General features: G+C 41.7%; 2 protein-coding genes across 8 annotated transcripts in view; one reads left to right on the top strand and one right to left on the bottom strand.

Annotated features, from left to right (window-relative positions):
• The window catches only part of LOC138960406 (TOM1-like protein 2), a 70,739-nt gene extending 60,577 nt beyond the window's left edge, over positions 1-10,162 (top strand). For all 4 annotated transcript variants that reach the window (XM_070332314.1, XM_070332316.1, XM_070332317.1 and 1 more), the window contains one exon: positions 4,320-10,162. In XM_070332314.1, the coding sequence (XP_070188415.1) occupies positions 4,320-4,465 (146 nt within the window). In that variant the 3' untranslated portion in view covers positions 4,466-10,162. The remainder of the gene's footprint in view (positions 1-4,319) is intronic.
• Positions 10,163-11,920: 1,758 nt separating this feature from the next.
• The window catches only part of LOC138960402 (obscurin-like), a 228,546-nt gene continuing 220,298 nt past the window's right edge, over positions 11,921-20,168 (bottom strand). For 3 of the 4 annotated variants that reach the window (XM_070332306.1, XM_070332305.1, XM_070332304.1), the window contains 6 exons: positions 19,753-19,939; positions 18,901-18,976; positions 18,332-18,481; positions 17,605-17,836; positions 14,574-16,076; positions 11,921-13,128 (listed from right to left, as the gene is read on the bottom strand). In XM_070332306.1, coding sequence (XP_070188407.1) covers positions 14,616-16,076; positions 17,605-17,836; positions 18,332-18,481; positions 18,901-18,976; positions 19,753-19,939 — 2,106 coding nt within the window. In that variant the 3' untranslated portion in view covers positions 11,921-13,128; positions 14,574-14,615. The remainder of the gene's footprint in view (positions 13,129-14,573; positions 16,077-17,604; positions 17,837-18,331; positions 18,482-18,900; positions 18,977-19,752; positions 19,940-20,168) is intronic. The other variant, XM_070332307.1, reaches the window with a different exon arrangement.

The raw sequence follows: 20,168 nt of genomic DNA on the forward strand, positions 1-20,168 counted from the left end.
CTTTTTAATATTGAGAAGTTTTTCTTCCAAGTGCTTCAGTCCTCTGTTCTGTGTTTAGTACTATTTTGTTTTGTTTTGGTGTGAGATGAGACGTCACCTTTGCTTCCTTCCCTCTTATCTGTTTGTTTCTTTGTTATTAAATGGTATTAGGGATATGCAACGATTAGGGGGGGGGGGGGGGGGGGGGGGGGGAGATAATGAGGGTGGGGGCTGTTGGAGTTAGGACTGGACACAGATGACCAGAATCATGATGGAAGTAGAAGCTTTGTGACATTCAAAGGCATTGAAGAGTCACCCTAGGATTCATGTCTGTCTTGATATCTACCTGCTTGTCCTTGTTCAAAAAGGGCTTGGGAAAGAAGGTTGCCCCGGCAACAAAATGCTTGCAAAATATCTCTCTTCTTCAAGACTTGGAGGTTTTAAATGACCTTTCTCCAGTGAGTCCCATTTCTCCAGTGAGTCCCATTTCTCCAGTGAGTCCCATTTCTCCAGTCGGTCCCATTTCTCCAGTCAGTCCCATTTCTCCAGTCAGTCTCATTTCTCCAGTCGGTCTCATTTCTCCAGTCAGTCCCATTTCTCCAGTCAGTCCCATTTCTCCAGTCAGTCCCATTTCTCCAGTCAGTCTCATTTCTCCAGTCAGTCCCATTTCTCCAGTCAGTCCCATTTCTCCAGTCAGTCCCATTTCTCCAGTCAGTCCCATTTCTCCAATCAGTCCCATTTCTCCAGTCAGTCCCATTTCTCCAGTCAGTCCCATTTCTCCAGTCAGTCCCATTTCTCCAGTCAGTCCCATCTCTCCAATCAGTCCCATTTCTCCAGTCAGTCCCATTTCTCCAATCAGTCCCATTTCTCCAATCAGTCCCATTTCTCCAGTCAGTCCCATTTCTCCAATCAGTCCCATCTCTCCAATCAGTCCCATTTCTCCAGTCGGTCCCATTTCTCCAGTCAGTCCCATCTCTCCAGTCAGTCCCATTTCTCCTGTCAGTCCCATCTCTCCAATCAGTCCCATTTCTCCAGTCAGTACCATTTCTCCAGTCAGTCCCATTTCTCCAGTCGGTCTCATTTCTCCAATGGGTCCCATTTCTCCAATCAGTCCCATTTCTCCAGTCAGTCCCATTTCTCCAATCAGTCCCATTTCTCCAGTCAGTCCCATTTCTCCAATCAGTCCCATTTCTCCAGTCAGTCCCATTTCTCCAGTCGGTCCCATTTCTCCAGTCGGTCCCATTTCTCCAGTCAGTCCCATTTCTCCAATCAGTCCCATTTCTCCAGTCAGTCCCATTTCTCCAGTCAGTCCCATTTCTCCAGTGGGTCCCATTTCTCCAATCAGTCCCATTTCTCCAGTCAGTCCCATTTCTCCAGTCAGTCCCATTTCTCCAGTGAGTCCCATTTCTCCAGTCGGTCCCATTTCTCCAGTCAGTCCCATCTCTCCAGTCAGTCCCATCTCTCCAATCAGTCCCATTTCTCCAGTCAGTCCCATTTCTCCAGTCAGTCCCATTTCTCCAATCAGTCCCATCTCTCCAATCAGTCCCATTTCTCCAATCAGTCCCATTTCTCCAATCAGTCCCATTTCTCCAATCAGTCCCATCTCTCCAGTCAGTCCCATTTCTCCAATCAGTCCCATTTCTCCAGTCAGTCCCATTTCTCCAGTCAGTCCCATTTCTCCAGTCAGTCCCATTTCTCCAGTCAGTCCCATTTCTCCAGTCAGTCCCATTTCTCCAATCAGTCCCATTTCTCCAGTCAGTCCCATTTCTTCTGTCAGTCCCATCTCTCCAGTCAGTCCCATTTCTCCAGTCAGTCCCATTTCTCCAGTCAGTCCCATTTCTCCAGTCAGTCCCATTTCTCCAGTCAGTCCCATTTCTCCAGTCAGTCCCATCTCTCCAATCAGTCCCATCTCTCCAATCAGTCCCATTTCTCCAGTCAGTCCCATTTCTCCAATCAGTCCCATCTCTCCAATCAGTCCCATTTCTCCAATCAGTCCCATTTCTCCAGTCAGTCCCATTTCTCCAGTCAGTCCCATTTCTCCAATCAGTCCCATTTCTCCAGTCAGTCCCATTTCTCCAGTCAGTCCCATCTCTCCAATCAGTCCCATTTCTCCAGTCAGTCCCATTTCTCCAGTCAGTCCCATTTCTCCAGTCAGTCCCATTTCTCCAATCAGTCCCATTTCTCCAATCAGTCCCATCTCTCCAATCAGTCCCATTTCTCCAGTCAGTCCCATTTCTCCAATCAGTCCCATTTCTCCAATCAGTCCCATTTCTCCAGTCAGTCCCATTTCTCCAGTCAGTCCCATTTCTCCAATCAGTCCCATTTCTCCAATCAGTCCCATTTCTCCAGTCAGTCTCATTTCTCCAATCAGTCCCATTTCTCCAGTCAGTCCCATTTCTCCAATCAGTCCCATCTCTCCAGTCAGTCCCATCTCTCCAGTCGGTCCCATTTCTCCAGTCTGTCCCATTTCTCCAGTCAGTCCCATTTCGGGAATTTTATGTTGAATCCTTTTCTTGTTTTAAGAATATCTTTGTGTATAGGTGTTTCATTCCTTTTTTGTTACACAAACTTTACTGTTTAGCCATGTTCAGGTTAAGATATGTTTTGCCATTGTACATGATTAAATTGGTTTTGTGGTCAGTGCAGAATTCAGTACAATGATCATGTTACCTTTGAAGATTTGCGTTAACATTTACTTTAGTGCACAATGCATGTGAGTAAAATTTAACAAAACAGGTCCGATTGTGCCTTCAAAAATGACTTGCTATTTTCATCAGATTAGAAGTCATTGAACAAAATTGTGAAAGCTAGTTTCACCAAAAAGCCACTCTCAGTAAGTTGTTAACTTCCTTTGTCTGTAATTTGAATTGATTTATTAACTAATTGAACTAAATTGGGAGATCTGCTTTCATCAAAAAGCCACTCTCAGTAGTTATTTAGTTGTCTCCTCTGTCAAGACTCAATGTTCAAGTTGTCTCCTCTGTCAAGACTCAATGTTCAAGTTGTCTCCTCTGTCAAGACTTAATGTTCAAGTTGTTTAGTTGTCTCCTCTGTCAAGACTCAATGTTCAAGTTTTCTCCTCTGTCAAGACTCAATGTTCAAGTTGTTTAGTTGTCTCCTCTGTCAAGACTCAATGTTCAAGTTGTCTCCTCTGTCAAGACTCAATGTTCAAGTTGTCTCCTCTGTCAAGACTCAATGTTCAAGTTGTCTCCTCTGTCAAGACTCAATGTTCAAGTTGTCTCCTCTGTCAAGACTCAATGTTCAAGTTGTTTAGTTGTCTCCTCTGTCAAGACTCAATGTTCAAGTTATTTAGTTGTCTCCTCTGTCAAGACTCAATGTTCAAGTTGTCTCCTCTGTCAAGACTCAATGTTCAAGTTGTCTCCTCTGTCAAGACTCAATGTTCAAGTTGTCTCCTCTGTCAAGACTCAATGTTCAAGTTGTCTCCTCTGTCAAGACTCAATGTTCAAGTTGTCTCCTCTGTCAAGACTCAATGTTCAAGTTGTTTAGTTGTCTCCTCTGTCAAGACTCAATGTTCAAGTTGTCTCCTCTGTCAAGACTCAATGTTCAAGTTGTCTCCTCTGTCAAGACTCAATGTTCAAGTTGTCTCCTCTGTCAAGACTCAATGTTCAAGTTGTCTCCTCTGTCAAGACTCAATGTTCAAGTTGTTTAGTTGTCTCCTCTGTCAAGACTCAATGTTCAAGTTATTTAGTTGTCTCCTCTGTCAAGACTCAATGTTCAAGTTGTCTCCTCTGTCAAGACTCAATGTTCAAGTTGTCTCCTCTGTCAAGACTCAATGTTCAAGTTGTCTCCTCTGTCAAGACTCAATGTTCAAGTTGTCTCCTCTGTCAAGACTCAATGTTCAAGTTGTCTCCTCTGTCAAGACTCAATGTTCAAGTTGTCTCCTCTGTCAAGACTCAATGTTCAAGTTGTCTCCTCTGTCAAGACTCAATGTTCACATGATTCATTAAGGCAAATGGGGAGCATACTCAAAATATTTTAACATTTCATTTGATGAGAATGTGACAACTGTTGGATTTCATTTGATGAGAATGTGACAACTGTTGGATTTCATTTGATGAGAATCTGACAACTGTTGGATTTCATTTGATAAGAATCTGACAACTGTTGGATTTCATTTGATGAGAATCTGACAACTGTTGGATTTCATTTGATAAGAATCTGACAACTGTTGGATTTCATTTGATGAGAATGTGACAACTGTTGGATTTCATTTGATGAGAATCTGACAACTGTTGGATTTCATTTGATAAGAATCTGACAACTGTTGGATTTCAGCGCTCACACTGAGTCACGGTGTGCAATTGTTGGTGTGTTTGCAGAGTTCGACAGTTTTCTGAAGGAAAGAGCGGCAGCAGCGGAGACCATGCCCACGATTTCAGCGCAAACGGGACAGCAACCCGCGTCAGCACGCAACACACGGCAGATGAAAAAGGACGAGGAAGACAACCCCTTGTTTGCATTATGAGAGAGTGTGTGTGTATGTGCCTCGGATGTATCGCTCTGTTGTAAAAAGTGATGTTTATTTTCTTCTCGTGTAAGTTGATTTCTTCGCCTGAATGCAGAAGAGGTGTATGTATGATGATGAATGGAAAAAGGTGTGTATTGTTCTGTGACCACTGGAGTGGATGGGTTTGTTTTCTTTTTTCAGCATTTTGTTAAATTGACTTTTGATTGCCTTCTGTTAAGGTTGCTACAGATGGTTTCCTGTTAAGGTTGCTACAGATGGTTTCCTGTTAAGGTTGCTACAGATAGTTTCCTGTTGCAATATATTATGTATATTACAAAGGTCAACATGATTTTCAAAGCAGTAGGTTTAGATTTATGGGTGTTACAATAATGTCACTCTCGTTATAAGTGGACTTATTTTGCTGCTTTTTGTGCACATTTCACTTGGAGGAATTTTGAAGGAATGTCAGAATGTTTGCGTTGACCTACATGATCAGAATGTTTATGAGATGAGGCAGAGCTCAGATCTAGAGATAAGGTTATATAGTGCAAGAATCAGCAGGCTTAAGTAAATTGATTGGTGACTGAGATCCACGCTGAATCCAATAGACCAAAGCTAGCAGTGATATGAGAGTTGCAGGGGACAGAATCCAATAGACCAAAGCTAGCAGTGATATGAGAGTTGCAGGGGACATGATAAATGAACACAACAGTTTATTCCTTCAATGTAGAAAGCTGCAGCAGAGCTCAATCTCAGATTATTACAGGTTGTATAATGCAGGTGTACTTGCCATTACAGGTTGTATAATGCAGGTGTACTTGCCATTACAGGTTGTATAATGCAGGTGTACTTGCCATTACAGGTTGTATAATGCAGGTGTACTTGCCATTACAGGTTGTATAATGCAGGTGTACTTGCCATTACAGGTTGTATAATGCAGGTGTACTTGCCATTACAGGTTGTATAATGCAGGTGTACTTGCCATTACAGGTTGTATAATGCAGGTGTACTTGCCATGTACCTCCCTTTAGAGGACACATGTAGTCCCATGGTCTAATATATAGTGAGAACATACCCGTAATGGCTTAGCCATGAGGGCGTCAATATCTTTTATCATCATGGTAGTGAGTAATATATAGCGATAACATACCCGTAATGGCTTTGCCATGAGGGCGTCAATATCTCTTATCATCATGGCCTAATATATAGCGAGAACATACCCGTAATGGCTTTGCCATGAGGGCGTCAATATCTTTTATCATCATGGTCTAATATATAGCGAGAACATACCCGTAATGGCTTTGCCATGAGGGCGTCAATATCTTTTATCATCATGGTAGTGAGTAATATATAGCGATAACATACCCGTAATGGCTTTGCCATGAGGGCGTCAATATCTTTTATCATCATGGCCTAATATATAGCGAGAACATACCCGTAATGGCTTTGCCATGAGGGCGTCAATATCTTTTATCATCATGGTCTAATATATAGCGAGAACATACCCGTAATGGCTTTGCCATGAGGGCGTCAATATCTTTTATCATCATGGTAGTGAGTAATATATAGCGACAACATACCCGTAATGGCTTTGCCATGAGGGCGTCAATATCTTTTATCATCATGGTCTAATATATAGCGAGAACATACCCGTAATGGATTTGCCATGAGGGCGTCAATATCTTTTATCATCATGGTAGTGAGTAATATATAGCGATAACATACCCGTAATGGCTTTGCCATGAGGGCGTCAATATCTTTTATCATCATGGCCTAATATATAGCGAGAACATACCCGTAATGGCTTTGCCATGAGGGCGTCAATATCTTTTATCATCATGGTCTAATATATAGCGAGAACATACCCGTAATGGCTTTACCATAAGGGCGTCAATATCTTTTATCATCATGGTCTAATATATAGCGAGAACATACCCGTAATGGCTTTGCCATGAGGGCGTCAATATCTTTTAATCATCATGGTCTGATATTGTATTCACTAGACTTAAATATACTGACTTGACCCCGCAGAAGTGACGTCGCATACTGAAACAAGAGCGACTGTTTAAGTTTGACTCAGTCTGGCCGTGAACCTCACGGGAGGTTAAATCGGGTTATTGCCAAAATAGCCATCAATGAAGGACGCCTGCAATGCAGGGACACCTTTGGTCCTGTTGGACACCTTGGTCCTGTTGGACACCTTTGGTCCTGTTCGTGTCTTTTCTTCCCACACATTGGATAGGATCAGAGGTAGGGTCAGACTACAGACCAATGGAAGCATAGTTGAAATTATTTCTATGACAGTCACCACAAAGCAGTATGTGGCACGACTAAAGTGTGGAAGAGATCTGGGCAGATGCAAATCAAAAGACCAATCTTTGCCATAGGATTTGTTTTCTCTGATTTGATTTTGGATCTGAGATGCATCTTTTGACAGACATCTGTCATCTTTTTCTTCTACTCACTTGTTAACAGGAGATAAAATAATGTGCACAACACAGTTTAATGTTTCATACTCTGTTCGGGACACTATTTTCTTGAAAAAATGTTTGCATAGATAATTTAGTTGGTGCTCTTGTTTTATGTACGGGATATGACTGTGTGCATGTGAAAGCATACTTTTGTCGGGGTGTGCGCGGTATTGCGTGCTTTCAACCTCTATGGTCAAGTTTTCACTTTGTAATTTTGATGTTTATTGCTATATTATTTTGATATATGTATATAGATAATGATGTTCAACCATTCAGCTTGTTTTGTGCGTGTCACCATATTGAACAGTACCCATTATAACAGTACAATCTGATGTTATCTTCTATGATAATAATGCTTTTACTATTTTTGCCACTCTGCCTATTCAATCTTTTGGACAACATCTCTACCTGCTTGCGCTTCGTTGTGTGGAAAGCTACCAATGACTTGAAGTTCATTTTTTTAGTTAACTTTTCTGGAGTAGTAAGTCCATCAATTTATCACTTGGTGTCCCTCCGTTTTTCTGTCATATAGTTGTGAAGTTTTTCTTTTTCAACCAAAAACCAGTAATTTTTGTCATGTTTTCAAAATGGGAAGCAATGGTAATGATCTCCCTGAGGTCAAAAGAATGGTACGTCTGTCAATGAACATAGCGCATTGTCCTGCGTACACCCTGGTCGTGAGAACAAAAACATTCAGTTACTGAATTTAAAGTAACAACTTTTCAGTGGCAAAGTGCTACACCTGATGCATAGTACGATTTATTGAAAGGTATTTTTAGTATTTTCTGCAGTTTACGTGACATAAAGCACCACCATTCCTTAGGCATGATACCAAACGTAGCCATAGTTACCACTGTTTTCAGTGTTTCTTTTCACATTTAGTCAAGTTTTGACTAAATGTTTTAACGTAGAGGGGGGAATCGAGACGAGGGTTGTGGTGTGTGTGTGTGTGTGTGTAGAGCGATTCAGACCAAACTACTGGACCGATCTTTATGAAATTTGACATGAGAGTTCCTGGGAATGATATCCCCGGACGTTTTTTTCTTTTTTTCGATAAATACCTTTGATGACGCCATATCCGGCTTTTTGTAAAAGTTGAGGTGGCACTGTCACACCCTCATTTTTCAATCAAATTGATTGAAATTTTCGCCCAGCAATCTTCGACGAAGGCCGGACTTCGGTATTGCATTTCAGCTTGGTGGCATAAAAATTAATTAATGACTTTGGTCATTAAAAATCTGAAAATTGTATAAAAAAAAAACAATATTTTCAAAACGATCCAAATTTACGTTTATCTTATTCTTTATCATTTTCTGATTCCAAAAACATATAAATATGTTATATTTGGATTAAAAACAAGCTCTGAAAATTAAAAATATAAAAAATTATTATTAAAATAAAATTTCCAAAATCGATTTAAAAACAATTTCATCTTATTCCTTGTGGGTTCCTGATTCCAAAAACATATAGATGTGATATGTTTGGATTAAAAACACGCTCAGAAAGTTAAAAAGAATAGAGATAAAGAAAAGCGTGCTATCCTTCTCAGCGCAACTACTACCCCGCTCTTCTTGTCAATGTCACTGCCTGTGCATCGAGCGGTGGACTGACGATGCTACGAGTATATGCTCTTGCTGTAAAAATGCAGTGAGTTCAGTTTCATTCTGTTAGTTCGACAGCTTGACTAAATGTTGTAATTTCGCCTTACGCGACTTGTTTGTTGTTGCTCTGGTAATTCTGTCTCTTTTGCTGTGACCAATTTGTTGTTTCTTTTTCTTTACATGCATTTCATTGAGTTATGTTCCGGTCATGAGTAAAGGTCACAATAGCCGTCAGTAGACTTGCTGGTTTAAAATGTTGAGTGGTATTCCAGCTCAAGACATGCTATATCAGTTTCACGGAAAACAGAATGAATCTTGAAGACTTAAGTACGCTTCACAAGAAGTGAAGGATGGTATGGGGCTTATATGCGGACAGTTCTGTACATAGGTTGTCTGGTAAATATTCTGTATTGTAATGGAACTGTGTGCATTTATACATGACGTGAGAGGGGATGCATTGGTTGTGTTTGTATGAACGTTGCGTCCACACAGGTAATTTGGCCGATTATCGAGTCTTGCGTGAGTGTGGTCAGGGTATTGTAGCATGTGACTGTCAAAACTTACAACCGAGGATATACTTGTGTATTTTGTTGTCAACACCTGAGTGCTGTATTCAAGGTCTAACCTTTATTGTGACGTGTGTATGCTCACTTCTTTTATGTACGTGGAAACGTATGAAGTATATAAGTGTACACAGTTTATTTATCTATTCAGGTTCGTTCCGTGGATGTGTTTTGCTCATCCTATCTTGTCTCTTGACCTGTGGAAACGAAGCTAGCAAGATAATGTTCTTGACCTGTGGAAACGAAGCTAGCAAGATAATGTTCTTGTGTTTTCTGCTTGTGCAGTCTCGGAGTTAAGACAAAACTTTGGCTGTGTCCTCTTCTTGCTCAAAAGTACTTGTTACTTTATGACTACCATTAGATTTTTGTTCAACTTAATTTAAGCAGTATATATAAGTAGTAGAGCTTCGGATTGATTATGAAATTGCTGATTTTAGAGTACATGTAGTGTATATTTTAGAATTGAGTTCTATCATAACCTGTCTAGCAGCTTATTTGATCAACAGAAAATTGTATGGGGTTTGAATACCACTGATATTCACAGCGTTTCCATTACAAAGGAAGCTTGCTGAGGGTGATTGCTTTGAGCTTTGAAATTTTGCTTGTGGGATTTGACAACCTTTTTTTTTAATTGTAAGGGTGTTGGCTGGAGTTTAATTGTAAATGATGTGAAGTTGCATTCAGTAGTCTTTGCAATGGATTCCCCCCCTTGTTCTCCTCCTTCCCTCCTATGGTTGTTAGAATAACACTTCTTAAAACAAAAGAGGGGAGAGGGGGCTTAGCTTTTTGATTGTAAAATGTATGTAAGTTGGTGGATTTTTCTGTGATAAGATCTTGCATAACATACACAATTTGGAGAATTGTGAAACGCATGATTGCATTGAGATTTTGTTAGCATGTTGAGAGCAGTGAGCTCGTAGGTAAAATTTGGTGTGTTTTTTCACAGAGAAAATCTATCTTTCTATCTTTCTAAATATCTGTCTCTTTGAACGAAATGCCTTGGTTTTCATTTTCTTACCAGGTCATTTGTAATGAGAACTAAATATTGTTTTCTGCCGGATTAAACTCACTTAAATTTGCCGTCTGGTGATGTTACTGTCTGGTTGGAGTGAGCAGCTTGTGTGTGAAGTTACAGACGGTACCTGTGGTGAAGACATAGCCTCTGTCTGGTTGGAGTGAGCAGCTTGTGTGTGAAGTTACAGTGGTACCTGTGGTGAAAACATAGCCTGGGGACCAGCCACAAGTCAAGATGGCCTTTCACTAGAAGTATGATTGGTTAACAACATAGCCTGGGGACCAGCCACAAGTCAAGATGGCCCTTCACTAGAGGTATGATTGGTTAACAACATAGCCTGGGGACCAGCCAAAAGTCAAGATGGCCTTTCACTAGAGGTATGATTGGTTAACAACATAGCCCGGGGATCAGCCACAAGTCAAGATGGCCTTTCACTAGAGGTATGATTGGTTAACAACATAGCCTGGGGACCAGCCACAAGTCAAGATGGCCTTTCACTAGAGGTATGATTGGTTAACAACATAGCCTGGGGACCAGCCACAAGTCAAGATGGCCTTTCACTAGAGGTATGATTGGTTAACAACATAGCCTGGGGACCAGCCACAAGTCAAGATGGCCTTTCACTAGAGGTATGATTGGTTAACAACATAGTCTGGGGACCAGCCACAAGTCAAGATGGCCTTTCACTAGAGGTATGATTGGTTAACAACATAGCCTGGGGACCAGCCACAAGTCAAGATGGCCCTTCACTAGAGGTATGATTGGTTAACAACATAGCCTGGGGACCAGCCACAAGTCAAGATGGCCTTTCACTAGAGGTATGATTGGTTAATAAAAAAGGGACAAGAGGTGTCCTCTCTTGGGAGATGTCCTCTCATCACAGGTACCACTAGTTGTCGTCTCAAAACAGGTACCACTAGTTGTCGTCTCATCACAGGTACCACTAGTTGTCGTCTCAACACAGGTACCACTAGATGTCGTCTCAACACAGGTACCACTAGTTGTCTCAACACAGGTACCACTAGTTGTCGTCTCATCACAGGTACCACTAGTTGTGAATGATACGACTTTCTTTGAGATTTGCACACACTCCATCAGACACCCAAACACACTCCATCAGACACCCAAACACACTCCATCAGACACCCAAACACACTCCATCAGACACCCAAACACACTCCATCAGACACCCAAACACACTCCATCAGACACCCAAACACACTCCATCAGACACCCAAACACACTCCATCGGACACCCAAACACACTCCATCGGACACCCAAACACACTCCATCAGACACCCAAACACACTCCATCAGACACCCAAACACACTCCATCAGACACCCAAACACACTCCATCAGACACCCAAACACACTCCATCAGACACCCAAACACACTCCATCAGACAGGGGGGTATATGAACATCTCAGTGGCAGGGGGATGGAAGCACTTGTTAATGAGTGGGAGTGTGTATGCGCGTGGTGTGCACGAGGATGTATGCACGTGAGTGATATTTGTAAATGTGTATTATTATAATATCATCTTTGTATTTATATTATTGAAATTGTTATATCTCGATGTACAGTGCTAAGAGCATAGTTAAATTTGTGAAGCGGCGCTATATAAGCTATCTTTATTATTATTATTATTATTACTCCATCAGACACCCAAACACACTCCATCAGACACCCAAACACACTCCATCAGACACCCAAACACACTCCATCAGACACCCAAACACACTCCATCAGACACCCAAACACACTCCATCAGACACCCAAACACACGCTTGCAAAGACTAAGAATAGAAAAAAAGGTGAGCTATGAAGGGCAAGAGACTTTATTGGACTGAAAATGGACCACGCACTTTTCCCTGTTTGTGCAATCTTTCAAAAGCAACACATTTCTTTGTAGTTTTATCTTTCCGAAGCACCAGATTTCTTTGTAGTTTGATCATCGCAAGAATTAAACGAGCTGTGCCATCTCAGCGCAGCGTTTTGCGATCATCATAAGACAGTCATACCATCATTCGCTGATTTTGTTTTCAAAGGTCAGTTGGTACAAAGAATTAAATATACACAACCAGCATGAGGACAAGTTTTAAAAAAACGGGGCAAGATTATTGCACATTCCGGCGGCGAGAAGGCTGCAGACACTTGCATATCACAGAGTACAACTGTAGCAGTTCAGGTCTTGGCCAATCTTCTGGAGTTGATCACTGAGCTATATGTACAACTAGGAGAACTGAAAAACCACGCTCAAACTTGACACTAAATGATTGTATGTCAGACTCAAACACCACAAACAGGGGTTGCCTCACACATAGACATTTTCATGTGAATGCTTCTCTCCCACTTTCTTTTCAACCTGCCCTGTACAAATAGCCACAACAAATTACCATCCTCAACAAAATGGCTAAGGCGTGAAGTTCTTTACTACAGATAGCAATATCTTCAATAAATTAGGATTTATTCACACAGCTTACAACCCACAAAAAAGGAAACACAAGAGGCTTGACATCAAAACGTAGTACTACTGTATAATATTCTGTTGATGCCAGGTCATTTGTAGTCTACGGTCTTATCTGTTCATCACAACACTTAATCAAACAAAGTGCAAAAGAGGTTTTTACATGGGGGTAGAAAAATAAATGTCAAGACAAAACTGTGCTTGCAATTTATACAATGTCACTAGTAAATTACTTGCAGTAATTACACTTCTTTTAAATGCGCATAACAACGTACAACACCTAATGAAAATCTGTGAATCAAATGCATGCACTGATGGAGTTTTGTACCCATTCTATTCTCTAGTTTCCAATACTAAGCTAAATTTTTGTTTCATAAATAAACCTACATAACAATACATATGATCTGACGAAAGCGCTGCAGGCATGAAACAGAATTCCAAAGAAGGGCTCAGGAAGTCGAAAAACATTGTCGATGCAAACACGAAAGATTCATCGGCTTGCTCCATTGCTTTACATCACACATCACATCAGGCTCTGCTTCCCGCTTGCTCCATCATTCACTGAAAATAGAGAAAAAAATCAGCTGACTTTTTAAAAAAAAATTACCACAACCTCAGTTCATTACTAATAACTTCAGTTTAAAGAGTTAGAAATGTATTAAGTATGCTCAAAAGATTTGTGAGTAAAATGAACATGTACCATTAGTCATTTCAGTTCAAACTGCTTTTTTGCACAAAAAACAAAAAACAACAACAAAATATAACCACATATATGATGATACTTTAGTCCAATCCAAATACGTACAATACAATTTAGTAACAATTCATCACATCTGAAAGCCTGAGAGTCATTACTCTCACCATACATTAGTTGAAAAGGTTAATATCAATGAAAATTAATGTTATTCTCCTGCCTTTCTGATATAGATCAGCTATTTTGGTAGTCAAAGATCATTCATGCTGCATGACGAGTGGTGAGACGTAAGGTAAATGATAGCTATTTTGGTAGTCAAAGATCATGCATGCTGCATGCAGCAGTATGTGCACGAGTGGTGAGACGTAAGGTAAATGATAGCTATTGATTACAACTGTTTTGTGAGGGTTATCAGACATTTATATGGCATTCTAGTCAAATTAAAAACAGTGAAAACTAATTAAATAAGTGCTTTTAATCCCTAAAAACAAACAAAAACAGAAACAAATGCAAAAACTGTGACTTCTGCAATGCAAAGAACACATTAAAAAGGTGTACTTTGAACAGGCCTTTTCCCTGAAGAAACAAGAAATAATGTCACTGCACACACAAATAATAGATATTTCACACCACACAAAAACCAAATGAAAAAAACCCCAGCACACCTAAAACTGCATAAGATGGTTAAAAGAAAATTTCAAATTTGACCACTTTAACTAGAGAACCTGAACAAAAAAAGTTACATTGGCGGTTAAACAGGTATCTAACATGATCCTACAAGTACTTGAAATCTCTGTTTTGATCCATTTTTGTGTGCAGACTAAGATTGATCTCATATAAATAAGGAATGTATGATAAAAAAAAACTAAAAAACAACACCACCATCTGATCTATTAGCCTCAAAATGCAAATGCACCTAAAAAAAGAGAAGTCATCTGAGCAAACATGAAAATGAATGTGATTTACACAGATGTATCTGGTTACATCCTGAGATGCAGTCAAATGTGCAGCCAAGCTTGCCTCATAGATCGATATATCAAAGCATGGAAAGGTAATTAACCACTTAGTAAAATGTTTTCTTGTAAGAAATGAAGTGAGAAGTGTCTCTGGTCCTCTTTCTCAAGTAAATCAAGCGTGTGAGCCCACATCACATATTCTTCAGTATCCATACACAAGAACACATAGTGTTGAAAAAAGAAAACATGTATCTACACCAAACAAACAAAATCAAAGGTGAAGTCCAGTTGTGAAACACGCAGGACCGAGGGCACAGCACATCAAACAATAACTGAGTTCATGCGGTGCTTTGTACCCAGTCAACATAGAAGCATCCCATAGGTTGACGTGTTCTTTCTCACTCTGCCTCTGTGGCCTCTCCTGCAGCTGCATCTTCACTGTCCTTGACCCTTTCACCGTGTGCAGCCATTTCACTCGTAGTTTCTGATGTGCTTGCCTCAACCTCTACAGTACCCATGGAAATTGCGTCGGTATCGGTTACAGCCTCTGTCATGGCTACATATTCGGTTTCAGTTCCTGACGTCACTGTGGTCTGTGTGATGGTTTCAGAAGTTACTCTGGTTTCTGTTCTGCTTTCTGACATGGAGACATTTCCTGAGGCAGATTGTGCCAGGAATCCTTTGGAAGTGTCACTGGCTGATGACATTCTGCGCAGCGACTCCAGCATGGCTGTGGCTGCTTTAAAAGATTCAGATTCACTTACAGCTGTGAAGATGTCTTCCGCTGAAGTGATCTCTACTTCTTCATCCTGCCTCGTCGAATCTCCTTTCTCAGGTAGGTCAGCCTTCGGGAGATCCTCATCAGCAGGCTCAGCTGCTTCCCCTATCTGTGCTTCTTTCTGCTCTTCTTCACCAGCAGCGGCCTCTGCTTGTGCTTCTGCTGTGTGGGAGGCTTCTGGCTCATCAGCCTCATTTACTTCTGGAACGGCTTCTGTGTCCTTTTGTGGTTCTACTTCTTGTTTCTCGCCTTCTACTGCAGCACGTGTTTCTGTTGGTGTTTCCTCTACCTGGGCATCCTTGGTATCAGTCTTTGTTTCTTCGGCAAGAGGCTCTTCCGTTACTGGTTCTACTTCTTTCTTCTCTTCCTCTACTGCAGGTGTATCTGCAGGTGTTTCTTCTACCTGGGCACCCTTGGCATCAGTCTTTGTTTCTTCGGCAAGAGGCTCTTCCGTTACTGGTTCTACTTCTTTCTTCTCTTCCTCTACTGCAGGTGTATCTGCAGGTGTTTCTTCTACCTGGGCATCCTTGGTATCAGTCTTTGTTTCTTCGGCAAGAGGCTCTTCCGTTACTGGTTCTACTTCTTTCTTCTCTTCCTCTACTGCAGGTGTATCTGCAGGTGTTTCTTCTACCTGGGCACCCTTGGCATCAGTCTTTACTTCTTCAGTGACAGGTTCTTCTTCCTTTGCTGGTTCTGTTTTGCTTTCTACCTGTGCTTCGGTTTTCTCTTCCACTGCTACCAGGTCACCCCTGGAATCATCAGCCTTTGCTTGTTCAGGAGCAGGTTCTGCATCTGTTGTCTGTTCTGTCTTGCTTTCATCTTTCAGTATTTCTGTTTTGCTCTCTACCTGTGTCATCTCTACTTCTGCTGCCTCGGCATCCCTGGCATCATCTCTCTTTGTTTCCGCCGCTTCCTTTGTTAGTTCAGTCTTGCTCTCCTCGAAAACGTCCTCCTCGGCCTCTTCTTTGCCAGGCTCACTGGCCGCTGACAACTCTTCTGTTTTTGGTTTTGCATCTTTAGCTTCATCGAAACTGACAGATTTTTTCAGCTCTGTCTCTTTTGCTGTGTCCTTTGTAGTTTCCTTTTATATGATAAGAAAAGGCAAGGTTAGTATTAGTCGGCATTAAGACAAAACAGAAAGAAAGAAAAAAAAGATGAAAAAAAAACCTGATTGGCAAAGAAAGGAGAGTTAACAAAGCCATCAAGCAAAATAGAGAAAATGTTTCAAACAGGTTAGAATGCGTTACATTGCTTTACATTGCTTTACATTGCTTTGGCGGTTCAGGATAAAGCATTAGGTGAAACAGAGCATATGCTTCAACAGAGTTATTAAGTCAACACCGATACAGAGTTTTATCTGAATGGTTACATCTGTTCACAGTGAAGCTAACAGGGTTAATAATCAGCAGTGTTCGCTCATGTAGAATCACATCCACAAAGAGCACATTCATGCATCAACGCACACTAGCTTTTGGGCTGTTAGAAGGAACGTTAGAAGGGCTGTCAGAAGGGCTGTTAGAAGGGCTGTCAGAAGGGCTGTCAGAAGGGCTGTTAGAAGGGCTGTCAGAAGGAACGTTATCTGTTTAACAAAGCTGAAAAAGGAGGAATAGGCCAAGCAGAGAATCATTACAGAGCATCAAAAGTACACACATACATTTTCCCGATGTGTTGGAAGATGGAAGCAACAAATGAAACAAGTAACCAAATATAGTGGTACCTGCAGTGTGACCCCTCTAATGAGAGAACACCTCTCAACAAAGGACACATTTCATTGTCCCTTTGTCTATGACCTTAACCAAAATATCACTGTTAGGAAAGGCCACCTGCAATGTAGGGGCACTTTTGGTTGGTCCCAAGGGTGCACATGTCCTTTCATCACAGGTACCACTGTACCAAACTCAATGACAACCAAACAACAGCCCCCTCACGCAACAACCACCAAACAATAGCCCCCTCACGCAACAACCACCAAACCATAGCCCCCTCACGCAACAACCACCAAACCATAGCCCCCTCACGCAACAACCACCAAACCATAGCCCCCTCACGCAACAACCACCAAACCATAGCCCCCTCACGCAACAACCACCAAACAATAGCCCCCTCACGCAACAACCACCAAACAATAGCCCCCTCACGCAACAACCACCAAACAATAGCCCCCTCACGCAACAACCACCAAACCATAGCCCCCTCACGCAACAACCACCAAACAATAGCCCCCTCACGCAACAACAACCAAACAATAGCCCCCTCACGCAACAACAACCAAACAATAGCCCCCTCACGCAACAACAACCAAACAATAGCCCCCTCACGCAACAACCACCAAACAATAGCCCCCTCACGCAACAACAACCAAACAATAGCCCCCTCACGCAACAACAACCAAACAATAGCCCCCTCACGCAACAACAACCAAACAATAGCCCCCTCACGCAACAACCACCAAACAATAGCCCCCTCACGCAACAACCAAACAATAGCCCCCTCACGCAACAACAACCAAACAATAGCCCCCTCACGCAACAACAAACAAATATTCTGTTCTTCTTTACTACCCAACTAGACTTAAGTCTCTTTTGGCCTCTCCCCTTTTCCCAACCTACTTGTACGTCAGCAGTCAAGACATCAGGGGACAGTGTGGCTGCCAGTTCAGGGGGCAAGACCAGACTGTCGAAGAGAATCCTGTGCTCTTCGCTCTGGCGACGGCTGTCGTAGCTCAGCACAAACTGCCGCAGTCGGTTGCTGCGGAACAGATTGTTCTCACGTGTCTTCATCATGGAGTCTGTCAGCTGCAGCCACTTGTGTTCCAGGCAGTCCTGTACACTGGGGCGGTTCCTAAAAAATGTGGGAGAGAGTTGAAGTATGTGTGCTATTGTCACTGGACTAGTGTGTGATGATGTCCCATCTCGCCCCTTCCTACCTTTTTGAAACTGTTTTGCAAAGTACTGAAACATGAGCATTCCAAGATAGAACATTATTGTTATTGTCAATATTAAACAGCTAAGGATGACTGGCCATAGGAAATCAAGTTAAGGAACCATTAGCACAAAAAAGGCCTGCATCACATCAATAAGTTTACAATCAAGATTTTGTTCAAGAATTACTTTACAAGCTGTTTTAATCTCTGTAGCACTGATGCAAGTTCCCATCCAGAAATCAGGAATTCCTGATTTGCAAGAAATTATTTTCTGATGATTTTCATGATTTTCAAATCATTCCTGGTATCTAAATTATAGTTCAAAATTTGAGGAAAAAAGTCCCCAGGCAAATTTGTCTGATTTTTAGCATAATCAACTCTCATCCTTGTCCTAGTTGCCTCAGCTGACTGACCTAGGCAGAAGTTTCATGATCTTGTAGAGGAACTTGAGCGCCTCGTTAGACACACCATCCAGCAAGTCACCAGCGTCGTAACGACTGTACGCCACGTTGATCAGCGTTTCTTCATCGCTCTCTCCTGCGAAGGGGGACAACCCACTCAACCTGCACAGAAATGCAGGTCCCCATCAACTTGTATCAACAAAGGGTGGACCATCAAAATATCTCACTGGGGCTTTCATCAAAATCTTTTGCATTTGTTTATGGAAGTTTCTCAAAAATGAACAGTAGAGTCTGGGACAAGAGCTGTCTTTATTATATTACTGACTTAACCTTTTCCATATTGTGATATTCACCAGTGTACTGCTCTATCTTGTTCTCCACATCCCTTGAATTGAAATATCTATTGATCCTTCAATCCATCCATCCATCCATCCAAAAATGCATGTATTCATCCTTTGCCTGTAATACATGTGTCAATCCATCCATCCATATGTCGATCTGTTGGTACATTCATCTATCCATCCATCCTGTATACAATTGGGATAATGATACACACATACGTCTGGTGGCCAGGAACTTACAAGAGGAAGGTGAGCGTTCCAACACCCCATACATCAGAGGCCAGCATAGCCTTCTGCTTCGCGACCACTTCCGGAGCTGCAATGAATAGTTCAAACTTAATTAATCTCTGTACATCATGAGATCAAAATATTTGGATAAAGTACAGTCAGGGTGAGCTGGCTTGAACATAAAACAGTCAGTGCTCCTCTGACACACACAGAATTAATAATGTTGTGTTCACATATATACAGATCACCAAAACCAGCACAAGCAAAGAATCTCTTTGAATCTTTGAGAGATAACAGATTTCACTGTGCTCTAAATTGTTTTGCATTGTTCAATAAGCATTATCAATATCACACCATTTTGACCAGATGCCCGCCTCAACATACCTAACCCATTTTTACTTCAGTACAATCGTGGACCATTTTTGTGGTAACCACAGAACTTCATAACTCTTCAACAGTTCAAATTCCTTCGGTAAACATTCAGTGGTACCTGCGATGTAAGGTCCCTCCGATGAGAGGACACCTCCCATGAAAGGACACCTTTTGTTTGCCTTTTTATATTACCTTGATTAAAACATACCTGTCATGACAAGTACCACTGTACTATAGTATACCTGTCATGACAGGCCACCTGCAATGTAGGAACACCTTTTGCTGGTCTCAAGCCTGTCCTGTCATCACAGGTACCACTGTACTATAGTATACCTGTCATGACAAGTACCACTGTACTATAGTATACCTGTCATGACAGGACACCTGCAATGTAGGGACACCTTTGGCTGGTCCCAAGCGTGTCCTGTCATCACAGGTACCACTGTATAACCTCATAACACTTAAACAGTTCACAACATTTGGAAAGCTTACGGATGAAGTCAGGGTATCCCTTGCGAGGGACGGCCACCTCCTCAGCTCCGTTGGTCAAGGCCTGGGCCAGGGAGAAGTCGGTCAGCTTGATGCTGAAGCCACGGGCAGCAGTGAGGAGCAGGGAGGACGGCTGAAGGTTCAGGTGGACGATGCTGTTACGATGCAGGTACTGTAGTCCGTACAACACCTGTAACGAAGCAAGGTATGATGTATACTTGGAGCTTTTTGTTTGTTTGTTTGCTTGACGCCCAGCCGACCACGAAGGGCCATATCAGGATACTTGGAGCTGGTGAGAACTGGAGAAGCATGCTGGTATGTAGGTACACTATGTATAACACTATTTACAATATAGGTAATAAACACAATTTTCGTTTTAATCAAAAATACAGAGTTTGCAGAAATGTTCAAAAAAACTA

Source organism: Littorina saxatilis, linkage group LG2 (genome assembly GCF_037325665.1).
Source record: "Littorina saxatilis isolate snail1 linkage group LG2, US_GU_Lsax_2.0, whole genome shotgun sequence".
NCBI classification, from domain to species: Eukaryota; Metazoa; Mollusca; class Gastropoda; order Littorinimorpha; family Littorinidae; genus Littorina; species Littorina saxatilis.